This window comes from Copadichromis virginalis, linkage group LG16 (assembly GCF_057382275.1).
Source record: "Copadichromis virginalis isolate Kocher_CV1m ecotype Utaka linkage group LG16, C_Virginalis_male_GT1.1, whole genome shotgun sequence".
Classification (NCBI taxonomy): Eukaryota; Metazoa; Chordata; class Actinopteri; order Cichliformes; family Cichlidae; genus Copadichromis; species Copadichromis virginalis.
Window position 1 is genome coordinate 16,507,958 of NC_140633.1, and position 14,963 is coordinate 16,522,920.

At 38.0% G+C, this 14,963-nt stretch overlaps 1 protein-coding gene across 3 annotated transcripts; it reads left to right on the forward strand.

Moving 5' to 3' along the window:
- Positions 1-2,718: 2,718 nt before the first annotated feature.
- Positions 2,719-13,434, forward strand: LOC146690492 (C-type mannose receptor 2-like). Of its 3 annotated transcripts, none has more exons than XM_085435592.1 (10): positions 2,719-2,798; positions 5,333-5,448; positions 5,532-5,633; positions 5,965-6,099; positions 7,142-7,284; positions 8,427-8,530; positions 8,658-8,794; positions 9,202-9,344; positions 10,006-10,109; positions 10,549-13,434. In XM_085435592.1, the coding sequence occupies exons 2-10, from the start codon at positions 5,364-5,366 to the stop codon at positions 10,697-10,699; spliced, it is 1,104 nt and encodes a 367-aa protein (XP_085291718.1). In that variant the 5' UTR covers positions 2,719-2,798; positions 5,333-5,363; the 3' UTR covers positions 10,700-13,434. The 3 variants fall into 3 exon arrangements, with proteins under 3 accessions (XP_085291718.1, XP_085291719.1, XP_085291720.1); XM_085435593.1 differs by having other exon boundaries at positions 5,333-5,418; XM_085435594.1 differs by lacking the exon at positions 5,333-5,448 and having other exon boundaries at positions 2,720-2,798.
- Positions 13,435-14,963: the final 1,529 nt, after the last annotated feature.

Below are 14,963 nucleotides of genomic sequence, written 5' to 3' on the forward strand. Positions count from 1 at the left end.
TCCAAGGTTTGGAGGCCTATCTCTCCCCACCACCACTTCCCCTGCCAGTGGCGGACTCCCTCAGACATCGGTGTGTTGGTGGTTCTTTGTGTCTGGGGGTGGGCGTCCAGGTACACACCGGCTCACTCATTGGCGGCCGCTTATCGGGGCCTGGAGCCTGGGGCTCGCTCGGGCCACTTCGGAGGTGGGGTGCCCCCGGCCTCTCGGCCTGGGGCTCGGTCACTCAGGCACGGCTGGCTGCCGGCGGAGCTCACGGGCGCGTCACTGCAACGCCCCCTGGCTTCTGCTCCGCGGCTGCTGAGTGAGCCCTCATCTGGGACTCTCCTCAGCTCTTACTGGGACAGTGGCGCGGCTGCCCCTCTGTTGGTCTTCCTTGGTCTCTTGTGTTCTGGGGGCCTCTGGATGTCTGGAGTTTTGATCTCCTCCATACCTGCTTCATGCCCTGGAGGACGGGGCTGTGGCCCCCCCACACCCTCTAGCAGATCATTACATGAAGGAACCTTTAAAAAAAAAACAAAAACAAAAAAAAAACAAGCGCGTCCATGCTCACAGGTGTACACACAGGTGATCACACCCACAAACTACACCCTTTTTGGCTCCTACCTCAAAGCACACTGTGTTCTGTTGATCTTATGTGCTGCACAATAATGTTTAATATTTAGTATTTACTGTCATATTCCCATATATCACTGTGATGTTGTTTATTCTATTATTCTTGTTCTCTTCTGCTTGTTTTCTTTTTTCTTTCTCAACAGGTGATCCAGGTGATCGATAGATGCATTTTTTTTTCTGCCCATTCTGTTGGTTTTTGTTTTTTGCCCTTCTCCCCCGTCCCTCTTCTCAGCTGTTTCTCTTTCCCTCTTTCTTTCTCCCCTTCTTTCCCCCAGTCAAGTCTGTCCCGTATTCAGCAAGTGAAAATAAAGTAAACAATAAAAGGTGAATCAAATAGACCATTACGGCAAGGCTGGGATGGTCAATTTGGTAAAGTAAATCCGTTGGGCATCTTTCTTTGCCTTTAGACAATAATTCTGATGGCAAAAGAGCCAAACGGGACAGGCCAAAAAAAAAAAAAAAGAGGTTCGGGCTTTATTAACATTGGCAATCATAAAACACATACAACAGAAAACCGGCTGGGAGCCTCAGCGCCTCACAAAGATGTCCCCTCTCACTTGTCACGTTTTCCTCCTTATATAGCTGCACTGAACCTTATTCTTCATGTCATTGGCTCTCTTCTTAGCCTTGAACTCCGAGGCAGCCACTCTGAGGCAGCCACTCTGAGGCAGCCACTCTGAGGCAGCCACTCTGAGGCAGCCACTCCTCAGCGAGCCCAGGCCCACAGGAGCTTCGTTACTAGAACCCACCTCCTCATGCTCCGTCTTGGCCATAACAGCATGGCTAAATAACAGAATGCAGCGAGAGTGTATATAATTTGAAATAATTTTAAGGGAATTTTGCATTTGCTTTGACAATGTTGTTTTATGTAATGTTGGCTTATTTCACAAAATCCTAAACCTGGCACCACAGCCTCTTTGACATTTCTTTTCCACTTAGCCACCTGTAATAAGGGATTTTCCCCCATAAAGGAATAAAACTGGACTTTTGAAAATATTATTTTATTTTGAAATTGGCAAAAAACATGGCAAAATGATGTGCAAGTCTGCAGTCTTTGAGCTGTGCAACATTTAATGAGGTTAGGACCAAGCACCAGAGGGGCGAGAAGATGGGACACAGTCAGTCAGCATCTAAAAGGCAATTCTCAACTACTCTTGCCTCACACAAATATGAATCCATATCCCATTTAAACCAAAATGTAATTAAAACAGAATGCAGTGATTTGCAGATGTCATAAAACCACATTTTGCATTTACAATAATGCAATAGTGAGTGCTGCTGTAAAAGAACCATTAGTGGCAGTATTGCATGCATACAAGGTTTAATGAGGTAAAAACTTTGAGGTAAATTTTCCATTACACCCCTAAAGATTGGTTATATCCAGTATGAATTTCGGAATTGAGTTGGATCAGCAGCAGAAAGGATGACTTGATATCTTAAACATGGCTTGCTGCAAATTCTGTGGGCCCTGCTATCATCCAAATTATATCAGTAGCTGAGCAGGGGAAATCTCTCACTGGGGAATTCAAAGTGAATCTTCAGATTCACAGAATCAGAATAAATTATTTTCTAACTTGTCCTGAGCACACGATGGATGGTAAAGAGTGTGGGAGAGTGAGAGCAAAAAGCTCCTCTGTGCTTGAATGAAAACAATGTAACATTGTGTGTGTGTGTGTGTGTGTGTGTGTGTGTGTGCATGGACATGTTTCTGTGTGTCTCTGTGTATCTGGATCAAACTAAACACCACACAGGAGTTAAGCCTTTGTGTTTTGTAATTAGAGAAGTAAAGCTGTGCTCTTAATTCAGTTTTGTCTCACAGTCCTGCACTCTGGGTCCTCACTCTGCCTGTTACACCCAACTTATTGTGAGAGAAGATAGTAAGCAGTAAGATCGTCCCAGCAGAGTTGGTGAGAGACCGGCAGTGATCAATAATTTCTTTTATAGAAGAAAATAAGGGGTGGGGGTCTCAGCAAGCCCCAGACCATGCGCCCCCATAATATGGGACTTGGCTCTTGGGGACCTCAGCGTCTCTTAATCTCCTCAGCTGCTGCCCTCCCTCGGACCGATCTTCCGGTGATGAAAGTGGGCGGTCTCTGCTTCACATCTGCTGTTCATCTCCAGCCTCTTCATTTGTCTGCTCTCTTCAACCACCGCAGAAGTATCTGAGCGAAACGGCAGAAGACGGGGTATGTAGAGGTTTTTATTTCAGCCTTTTTGAGCCCTTGCATTTTTTTAGTGCTGAAAAACTAATTAAAAAAACATCTGGAGGGCCTTCTTTATAAAATTATCATTGAATTCGTGCCTTCTTTTGAGCTCAAGTTATGCACACTTTTTTTTTTTTTTCTAAATGACATCAGAAACAGCAGTATGCGACATTACGTGATGGCAGAGCTTCAGTTCATCCTTTGTCTTTTTTTTTTTTTTTTTTTTTTTTAAATAAATAGGACAGGGGGAATGAATGAGAGAAAGAGGGGGAGAGAAAGAAAGAAAACCAAAGGGGAGAAGAGACGGTGAGAAGGGGGGGGAAGAGAGAGAAAAAAAAAAAAAGAACTCCTGGGTCACCTGTATGGAGAAAAAAAACAAACAAACAAAAAAAACAAACAGAGGAGACAGCAAACAACAAAGAGCAACATAATAATAGAGAAAACAAAGCACCATCACAATAAACTAGCTAGTCATAGATATCAATATTTACTAAATAATAAACGATATTGTGCAGCACGCAAGATAGACAGCGCACAGTGTGCTTTGAGGCAGCAGCCAAGAAAGCTTTAGTCCGCGTCTGTGAATACCCATGTGTGCATACCTGTGTGGATCAGCATGCTTGCATTCCAAAGGTTTCTCCATGTAATGATCTGCTAGGGAGTGTGGGGGGGCCACAGCCCCGTCCTCCAGGGTGTGAAGCGGGTTATGCACACTTGAAAGGTCCATAACCATTTTTAATGTCACTTCAAATTTTGTAGTTTAAACCACAAGTGTATGTTACCGCAGTCTGTTTGACATGCACTACCTTTCACATATTACATACAAAACCCCCATAAACAAAATAAGTTACATGTGTTTACACCTTAATAAACAAACAGCTAAGTGATCTCATACTTAAAACCTGGGCAAACGCCCCATTTATTCAATCCATTGTGGATTGTAAATATATGCGAGTACAACAACATTCTAGAGTTTCCGATTTGTACTCTAGTTGTAACTGTAATTGTAACATAGGTACATATTTTTTGCAAGTACTTGACTCAGTCTAGTAGATATCAAAAATCTCAAACACATCCCTCTATGCTTCATCAGGCACGGTTTTTTACCAAAATAACAGATACTAAAACTAACGAGAACTTCTCAATATTTTTTCTTTTCTTTTCTTTCCAAGGTCACAAAATAATTTGGAACTAAAATGTTTTTTCACATCTAGTTTTAGTTTTCTCTTAGAAAAGCTGTGAGAGAGATAAAGGTTATCTTATCTGTGTAAAAATGAAGCAACATGTTAGCAGCTGCACTGTCGACAGTAATGTCAGCAAACTACTAAGCCCTCGCAGTGACAGCAAACTGCTGTTATTAGGATTAGCTGAGAAAAAGTGCAGGAAGAGGAATCACATTTTCAACAACAGCATGAGAAACAGACAGAGGAAAATAGAATCAATGTGGTAGGAAAATAGATAAAGAGACATATTTAAGAATGGAGCAATTCAAGTAAACGAACGGCTATTTTAATCATGAGCAGCTTCTAATAGCGAAAGTGTAACTTTTAAGTATCACATGCTGCGCTGGAGTGAAACTAAGATGTCCTAACTGAACAATAGCTGTACTAACCTGATAAAAAAGAAACTTCAGTATCAATAATCAAAAAAATTTGAAACATATAGGGAGAGAGCACAGAGCAAAGGACTGATTGTACTTGACGAGAAATACCAGGGACGATTTTTTTTGTGTCCCAGACATGTCTGTCACTTTGCTGCAGAAACTCTCTGATGTGACTATATCCTATCATTCATACTTGCTCCGAAATCATCGAGTGCCCATATTATTAACAGATGCAAGACTAATATTGCCACATATCTATATAATAGTGCTTCTAAAAAGTTGCATTTACAACAAATCTCTAGAGGAAAGAGGACAAACAGGAACTAGAATACAGTCAGAACAATGTGTAATAAAGGCTTTTGTGTAGCTGAAGGATTACATGGAGCCAGAATAAGACGATATGGAGCATTTCACTCACTAAAGTTAGCTTGACACAGAAGTAACAGTCTTAAAAATGTCCATTACACAAGGCTGACAAATCTTCAACTGAGGTAAATAACTGAGAGTATAACAGTTGAAAACAAAATCCTGAGAATTTTCTGTATTTATGTAGATTCCATCATATTGAGAAGCCAATTAAGCAGACAAGGCAAAAAAAAAGAAAAAAAAAAGAAAAAAGAGACTTTATTATTATTAATATTTATTTTGGAAAGGGATCCAGTATTACATTAATATGTCTATACATACTTCTAGTGTCTGGCATACAGCTTTTATCAGAATCAGCATACTTTATTAATCCATAAATTAATTAATCCCTGCATGTTATGTAAACATTTCCGGTATACACAATATATACACAGCTTGAGAATATGTCCAGTTTCAGTGGTGACATAACTGCACAAACTACACATGAAATATGTAACTTCCACTGAAACCAGTGATAATTTGACTTTTCACATGTCCTCTGCTGCAGAGCTCTCAGAGATAATTCGTATCTGCATGCAATGGAGGAAATATATTTGAAACCTGATAACCGAACATCTTCAACAAATCACAGGGGTAAGAAAGAAGTGACAGAAACAGGAAGAGGTTTGTTCATATCTCTTATTACTCTTGTATATTTTGGTGGGATTTTCAGACTCCTGGTTTTTTCCCCCCTTTTCTCTTTTCAGGTCGAAGGAGCTCTAAGAGGAGTTTCTGTTTAGTTGGTATTCTCTCTCTTTGCCTGTTGGGTGCTTTCCTGCTGGCTAGACTGATCACTTTTGGTATTTCCTGTGAGTTGGATTGTTCATAAATATTTCTTCTAATTTACAGTCCCAAAATAATAAATAGTTTTCTAATGCAATTCTACTGAAATTTAACAAACATGGTAACATTCAAATCAAGAAAGTCTCACAAGTTCAAAATTTATAAATAATTTTAAGAGGACAAGATCACAGTCATAATGGTTCTTTATTCACATGCCAGTATAAAACTGACAAACATATTTAACATGTTTTAAAGGCAAACTTTTTGTTTAACTCTAAAATACATCTGAAACAGTCTCAGGATGAATGCACGAGGTCTTTTGAGTTTCAAATATATGAATATTTATCTTTATTTCAGATCATAACTGCTTACATGATTCAGCTGATCATCTGCCAGAAATAAAGAAACAACTTTCTTCAATGACCGAGGAGAGAGACCTGCTGACTGAAAAGACCAAAGAGCTGAGAACACTGCTATGTTTGTCCAATCAGTGTGAGTTGTATGAAATGTTTTGTCTTAGTAAAAAGCTTTAGTCGGGAATTCAGTGATTCCGTTTTTTCCTGCTTAACATAAATTACTATTGGGAATCATTATTAATATGTATTTATATGAACAACTGTCAATACCTTTGCATCTATGCTTTCAACATATAGCTTAATTGCATTGGTGCATCTTGTACTCATTACAAATTCACATTTATAAGGAAGTTATGACTGAACAAAATGACTGTACCATCATTATTTAGTAATTTCAAAACTTTATGAATCCAAAATAGAACTTAATGTTTGTTAATGAATTTTATTCATTTTTAATCAAGTTTTCATGTGCGAACTTTCATTGTAGCAAAACAACATTTAACAAATACAATGAGCATTAAACCCCAGAAAGTTGATTCTGTTCATCTGGGCGTAGCGTTTTAGTGGGAGAATCTTTTTTTCACTGATCCAAGTGACTTCTGCTTCAGTCTCAGCTGATTGAAGGTTTCCCCAGCTTTATCAATAATGACCTGAACTAGTGCCACTGATTAAAAATGGGCCTTCAGGTCAGGTTCATGGTCATTAATATGCAACTTGTAGATGTCTGGATTTGAGACCACGACCTTCTTGCCCTGAGGAAAAAGTGCAAGACACCACCATGCTGCTCAGGGCAGGTTAAATTGCGCAGGGACCATATCATCAGCGACGTGGTCACTCCAGCCAAGACCATAACATTTTAGTGGGAGAAAATGGGTCACAGCACATTTTTTTTGGTAAACTAAACAAGTTCACGTCATCTTTTGAATCCTCAGCAGGAAATGTGTCCCACACACTTTGTTTTTAGAATAACTTATGGGAGTGGAACTGTTCTCTGTTAATATAAAATAAATTAGGTATTAAAACTGTCACCATGTTACATACAAGCAGACAAATATAACAGTCAGTAAGTGAATAGACTGTGCAAAAATCTTTGTGATCAAGACTTTGGAGGATTGAAATTAAATAGAGATTGAATGAGCATCATTATAGAGTTCTTAAAGGATCTTTCCTTCCACCAGACAAAACATGTCCTGTAGGATGGAGCAAGTTCAATCATAGATGCTATCTCCAATCGGAAAGGTCTGATTCGTGGGATGCAGCCAGAAAGAACTGTACAGACGAAGAAGCCGATCTGATAGTCATTGACAGCCCCGAAGAAGAGGTACAGTGTGTTATTGTGTTTGTAAATAAACACAATAGTTCAAATTCTTAATTTTTTCTTCCTAAAAGTGTTTCTTATGAGCGTTTAATCAACACATATCTAAACACAAAAACCTGAAATAACTGTGATTCTGTCTCAGTGTAGAAAACAACTTACAGACACTTTCTGTGGTTCTATATGGAATTTGTCTTAGCTGAATAGTTTCATTCTTCAAAAACTTTGATGAACATGTGAATTTTAAAACATATTTATAGAACTAAAGTGTATATATTATATGGGTCCTTATTTAAAGAAAGAATAATGAAATGTGGTGGTTTAGCAAAGATAGGAAAAACAGAATATTATAAAATGCTAAAGAATGCAGGGATAAAGCATACAAAGGTTCTTCCACTGTTACTTTGCAAGAGAGCAGTTACTACCAGGTGGATGGGAGTCTGTAGCCAAAGTGCCGGAGCAGCAGAAAGTCCAGGGATTTGAAGCATTGTTTTGCATGGTAAATGATGTCAGACAACTTTTGTGCCACGGATTAGCAAGTCAGTGGTGTCACTCAATAAGTCATGACAGTGACTCTTTTGCAGTAATCAAAACAGCCGTTTTTGAAACTTGGCAACGATGGAAATGACTGTACCAAAACCAACACCGTGGTCCCAGAATCTGGCAAAAAGCAATAGACCAAGGATCTGGTGTACTATCGCCTTGACATCCTCTATTGTTGTGTTGTGTTGCATACAAATGCAGCACTGCTATACAACCTCACTAATATTAGGGTGGTACTCAGTCCAGTTTTTGTGTGGCGTCAGAACTACTGGGACACCGCTGCCTGGAGGGGAAAACAATAGAAGAACGATTTAACTGAAACTAGAAACAACTTGGTAAACTTTACTGTGTGATGCAACATTAATGTGACAATTTAATACCTTTTCTGGTCCTACAGTGTAAATAACCAAATAAATAAAAAGATACGATTTGCATGTGGTAATTCGTTTGAGTTAGCAATGTAGTGCTTACCTTCGCTTTAACTATGAACAATTTCTTGTTCTTCACTTTCTACAATGCAGCATTATTTACCCATCCAGATTGTATATCACAGAATAAAACTGGTTCAAAACTAAAATAAAATGTTTTATCCTCATGTTAAACAGACTTTCCTCTCTACAATCATCAATGAAGAAACTTGGATTGGTTTGAATGACAAAGAACAGGAGGGAACATGGAGATGGGTAGATGGTACTCCACCGACTCTGATGTAAGTCTTCACTTTGGTTCATTTTGTTACTCTAATTACATTTTCAAATCAAAGTTGTTGAATCCACAGATGCATGCAGAATTGACATGAATGAAGTAATAAGATAATGTTGTGACTGACCTGCTAGGTACTGGGCATCGAGTCAACCTGATGATGGTGGAGTTGAGGACTGTGCTTATGTCAGGAATCACGGCAAAAATTCTTGGATGGACTTTCGATGTTCAGCTTCTTTTCATTGGATCTGTGAAAAAACACTAAACTGCAGTACAGTTTACTGACAATGACCTATTATTAAATTTTTTGCAGTTTTTTCTATCATTCTATTTTAAGTTTAGTCTGTTTTATTCTGTTATACTTTCAAATGTATACCATACGTGCATCTACTGGGAGGCTAAGGGGTAGCACTGGCAGCTGCCAGTATTTTTATTCTAGTGTTTACAGTGTTGATTTTTGTGTTTCTTGAATTTTTGAATTGTATTTTTATTTAATTGCCATTGCTTTATTTTCTGTGATAAAAATAAAATAATAGTTCTAATAAGAATTATTAGAAGAATAATTATTATCATTATTGAGTCTCAAGAGAATAGATTTTGCACAGATCTTTATGATCAAGCCATTGGAGCAGTCCAGTTTATAGCTAGCTTAAATATATTGTTTGTAATTTCTTGTAGAAAAGACATGTTCTGGAGGATGGAGCGAGTTCAACTGTAGCTGCTATATCCGGTCTCAAAGCTCTGGTTCCTGGGATGCAGCCAGAAAGGACTGCAGAGACAGAGGAGCAGACCTGGTGGTTGTTGACAGCCCTGAAGAACAGGTACTGTGTTTATGCCTGTGTGACTTATTGTGTTTGTAAATTAATAGTGAAATTCAAGCTCCTTATTTTATGTAAATAATGTCGCCCTCTTTTAAAATACATGACAACGATTCAACACATATATCAGATCAGATTATAAACATAAAACCCAAAGTTGTTCTGTGGGAAAAAACTCATATGACCACATAGTTTTCTGTGATTGTGTAAATGACTTAATGGAACCTTCAATTTAAAAAGTGTTACCACAATTAGGATGAAATAAAAAAAGATGAATATGAGGATTTCAAATCAAATTTATTGTACCACAATGACTCAGAAATATACACAGACAAAAACATTAAGGGGGAAATAACCTGTCAATGGAAAAATAAGAAAGTATGGTGGTGTATAAAGAAAAAGGAAATCATAATATAGGAGGATTCTGAAGAATGCAGGGAATGCAGTCAATGGACCTTTAAGAGTCCACTGACAGAACATAGTACCATTTTAACCAGTCTTTTGTAGACAGTGTCAAAAGATTTTGGTGGCAATGACTTATAACATGTTAAAGAAAAAACGTGACAAATGTATTAAAAGTTTTGAATGAGTTTCAGCAAAAAGTGCATCAACTAAAATTGTGGTTCAAAACTAATATAAATTGCTTTTACTCCATATGAAAAAGACCTTTCTCTCTACGATCACCACAAAAAGAGTTTGGCTTGGTTTGACTGATGAAGAACAGGAGGGAACATGGAAATGGGTGGATGGAACTCCACTGACTCTGTCGTAAGTCTTCACTTTGGTTCAGTTTGTTACTTTCATTAAGTTTCCAAATGAAATGTGTTAAACATATACACACTACTGGTCAGAAGCCTGGACATTCATAGTTTTGATGCCTCCAGTGAGAATCTGCAATGTACAATAGTCATGAAAATAAAGAAAACCATGAAAACCATTAAACTTTTGACTGTTAGTATATAAAACACACTGGTGAACTTACATTTCAGTGGGTTGAGCCAAACTGCAAGGTCAAAAGCTTAAAGATGTACACTAATGACTTGTTTAGACAACATAGGTTAGAAGTTGCTTTATCAACTATGATGTCTTGCTTTGATCTCCATATGAAACTTTGTTATCTTAAAAAAGCCCTGTCACTACACACCAAACATCTGATTTTTGTCTCAATAATAAAAGCAAGCTAATATTATGGTTATGGACTTACTAGGTACTGGGGATCGACTCAACCTGATAATGGTGGAGAAGAGGACTGTGCTCATGTCTACAGTGGTGAGGACATGACCATGAATGACTGTTCATGCTCAACTTCTCTTAAATGGATCTGTGAAAAAGCACCAGACTACTGTATTGTTTCTTGAAGATCTTTTACTTGTTACTTCAGTGCAGACTTTCAGAGAGAAATTATTGAACACCAGCATAGCTGCATATGTTTAAATTTTGGGTTTCTGTTTGGTTTTTATTGCAGTGTTTTAAAGTTTTGATTTTTGTGTTTGTTAACAAAGTATACTAACTTTGTGTTAGTCAAATGTTACATGAAAATGAACAATGAGACAAAACATTTTGAGCATGCAATTTATTGAAAACAAAGCTTATACTGTATGGAACTGTTGTCCTTTTTTATAAACCTCCCTTGCCATCCTGACCCAAAGGTTCTCAATTGGATTTAGATCAGGGAAACGTGCAGGATGGTTCAAAACAGTGATGTTATTGTCCTGGAAAAAGACCCTTGTCCTGCAGGCATTCTGTACTGCAAAGGTAGCATTGTCCTGTTGAAAAACCTAGTCGTTACCACAAAGATGAGGGCCCTCAATCATGAGGGATCCTCTCTGCAACATCTGGACATAGCCAGTGGCCGCTAAAGGAAAAAGCATCCCCCGCCACTGTGGCGCATAGAAAACATCTCAGGTGGGATCTGCTTGTCATGCCAGTAACGTTGGAAATCATCAGGACCATCAAGGTTAAATTTTTTATCAGAGAATACAACTTTCTTCCACCTTTCAATATCCCATGTTTGGTGCTCCCTTGCAAAGTCCAAATGGTCAGTTCTGTGGCATTCAAGGAGATGAGGCCTTTAGCGACATTTTTTGTTTTTGAAGTCCTTCAGTCTCAGATGCTGTCTGATGGTTATGGGGCTGCAGCCGGCACCAATAACAGGCTTAATTTGGGTCGAGGATCGTCCAATTGTCATGAACCGTGTGTGGCAGGCAGGATTGTACCCAAATGCAGACTCACAAACAGGATTTGAACACAAAAACTCAGCTTTATTGCTGGTACAAGATAATACAAAAATTAGACTGGAAATCTAGAAATGGAACTATGAACAGGAGACAGCTGGGTATGAGGGAGACACTGACATAAATACACAGAAGGATAATGTGGGAAGTGAGAACACACAGGGACTACAGCTGACATGAATTAACATGACGCCACAGGGGAAGCAAGACTAGACACACCAAACATGGAAACACTTGACTTTCATAATAAAACAGGAAACGGAGGAACATGGTACAGGAGTGGAGGAAAGGGAGACAAGAGAGACAGAGGGAGCACGAAGGAGCACAAGGGAGAAAGAAAGGAAACGAGAGAGACATGATAGACTGGGCAAACATGGATAAACATGACAAGCAGGGGGGAACAGAATGAAACACGAGGAGGGAAACAAAACACAAGAACTCACACAACAAATATAAACACAGAGACATAAAGGGCAAAGACACAAGAGAGAATCTAATAGTCTAATAATAGTCATTTATTATAATAATAATAATAATAATAATAATAATAATAATAAAAAGATAAACAGAAAAACCTGGGCACTACAGAATAAACTCAAGACTAACAAAATGGGCTTAAATCATAATACAAAATGACATCAGAACACAAGAAAACTCAAAATGCTGGATCAGTGACCCAGGACCATGACACCAGTGTCTTGACAGACAGCCAACTGAATCTGCCGGCTCAGTGTTGGTGAAATTTTTGGGGGTCTTTAAGTTGACTTTTTTGTTCCATAACCCTTAATCTTTAAAGAAATTCCAAAGTTCCACCTCAGCAGCATAAGACCCGGCTTATGCACTTGAACAACCCGACCACATTCAAAAAGAGAAAGCTTTTTTTTTTTGCCTTTGCTATCAGAACATCGTGAGATTGTGATTACCTGAAAATGAATTCACATTTTTGCATAGATTTGGCCCTTTAAAGGCAGGTGGTCCTAAAGATCCAACCATGCAAAATATGATTTTTTTGTCATTTTTCAGGTGGTCTTGAAATTTTGATCGGGACTGTATGTATTTAAGATGATGCTTAGATTAATTCACTTTATTCCACGTCTATATCAACTTCATACTGTCTGGTATAAGAAACAGAGTATACTGTTGGCAAAGGTAATCAGCCGATATAGCTCATTCATTAAACTGCTGACACCTTGTTGAATTGAGTTTTGTAATTCCACAAAGAGCAGCAGGTCAGCTGATCACAGCCTGTGCATTAAGAAAATCTGTTGGAGCTCACAACAGAAATTATTGTGAGTTGTGATTATTTTTCCTACACATGTCTGATCTCACTTCAACCCTTGATCGTACTCATTTTACTTTTTAGGTGTGGAGGCAAAGTCCATCTACAATGTAGGGAACAGAAATTAGTTATTTATAAATTCTCTTTCACTGCTTGTGCTCTACAAGATTCAAGATGAGTACAGTCATTAGAATTAGATTAGAATAATATTTTATTGTCATGTACTAGCCTGTGTATAAAACTAGATGGTAGAACTTTTCTTCAAGGATCTCATTTTAATTTTCTTACTCTTGAGTACATTTCAGACCCAGTACTTTTTCAGTTTTATACTCAGCATAAATACATCTGAATTGCATATTTAATTTCCATTATATTTTGTCTATACAGTGTTTATTCGATTGCTTAGAAGTGTAAAAGAAAATTAACTGCAATATATTTAGATTTCTTTTGCAGTGGGAGGGGTTTTTACACTGATGTGTAATCATTATACCAATATGATGAATCTCATCTTCTATCTGTGAAGCTCTTTGTAACTGTGTTTTAAAAACTGCTATGCAAATAAAGTTGTGTTTTTTTGTCATTATTTTTATTATTGTGTAGAGACGCAAAATGAGTACCCAAGCATTCGCAGGAGGATTAGTGAGCATCTCTCAATTTCTGAAATGAAGGGGAAATGAAGAGGCAAAGAAAATATGATGAAGGAATTGACGGAGCTCCTGAGAGCAGTTGAAGAGGAACAAAAAAAAAAAAAAATGCAAGCAAACAAAACAACTGAAAAGGCAAAGGCTTACTTGGGGCAAGTCCAGAGAGAATTTACAGAAGGCAAAAAAGGAAAATTAAATAGCAAAGAGCAAATTGTTGCCTCATTCATTCGGACAGTTAGGATACTGATTGTCTGATCCCTATTTGCCTCTAGCAATCGTGGCATTAGATATTAGAATTAATCGTTTAGGGTCAGCATCATGTGTCATACTACCAAATGTGCTCTTCAAAGGAGGGTTGCTTCAGACTGGGTTTTTCTGTCAATCCACTTTTTTTAACAGATAAAAGAAAAAAACCTGACTCATTCGGTAATATCAGTTTGCCAAACACATGGCTTTGTATGGACGGAAACACAATGGCAGAAGAAGATGGGTGGATGGATACTCTAGGAACAACAAGTAAGCTTGCAGTACAAGAGTGAAGTGATATGGTACTATAAGGTCACTAAGTTAAGATGGGGCCTGCTTATTTAAGACCTTAAGACCTTCTGGATTTAACAGGGAGCCAGTGAAGGGAAGCCAATATAGGAGAAATATGCTCTCTCTTTCTAGTCCCTGTCAGTACTCTTGCTGCAGCATTTAGGATTAACTGAAGGGTTTTCAGGGACTTCCTGATAATAATGAATTACAGTAGTCCAGCCTGGAAGCAATAAATGCATGAACTAGTATTTCAACGTCACGCTGAGACAGGATATTCCTAATTTTAAAAGTATTGTGTAAATGGAAGAAAGCAGTCTTACATATTTGTTTAATATGTGCACTGAAGGACATATCCTGGTCAAAAATGACTCCAAGGTTCCTCACAGTGTGACTGGAGTCCAAGGCAATGCCATCCAGAGTACAAATCTGGTTAGGCACCATATTTCTAAGATTTTTCAGGGTACAATAACTTCAGTTTTATCTGAATTAAGAAGCAGAAAATTAGAGGTAAACCAGGTTTTTAAGTCTTTAAGACGTTCCTGCAGTTTAAATAATTAGTGTGTGTTATTTGGCTTCATGGATAAATAGAGTTGGGTGTAATCTGCATAGCAATATGTTATGCCTTCTGATGATACTGCCTAAGGCAGGGGTCAGCAACTTTTAATACCCAAAGAGCCATTTGGACCCGGTTTCCAAGGAAAAGAAAACACTGGGAGCCGCAAATACTTTTTGACATCTAAAATGAAGATAACACTGCATACAATATTTTTACCTTTATTCTTTGTATAAACAACTATAGTGTGTTGCTTATGAAATTCATGAAGTGCTACAAAGAAAATTAAATTTTATTTATGTAATGAACACATTTTGAACTCTTAAAAATTATAACAAAAAAGAAAGACATCCAGTTGAAGGTCTCTTTTAAATG

Excerpts from the sequence above, each read along its gene's own strand:
- LOC146690492 (XM_085435592.1), top strand. The coding sequence starts at position 5,364 with ATGGAGGAAATATATTTGAAACCTGATAACCGAACATCTTCAACAAAT. Across the intron at positions 6,100-7,141 it reads GCTATGTTTGTCCAATCAGT|ACAAAACATGTCCTGTAGGA; the intron begins GTGAGTTGTATG and ends TCCTTCCACCAG. Across the intron at positions 8,531-8,657 it reads GGTACTCCACCGACTCTGAT|GTACTGGGCATCGAGTCAAC; the intron begins GTAAGTCTTCAC and ends CTGACCTGCTAG.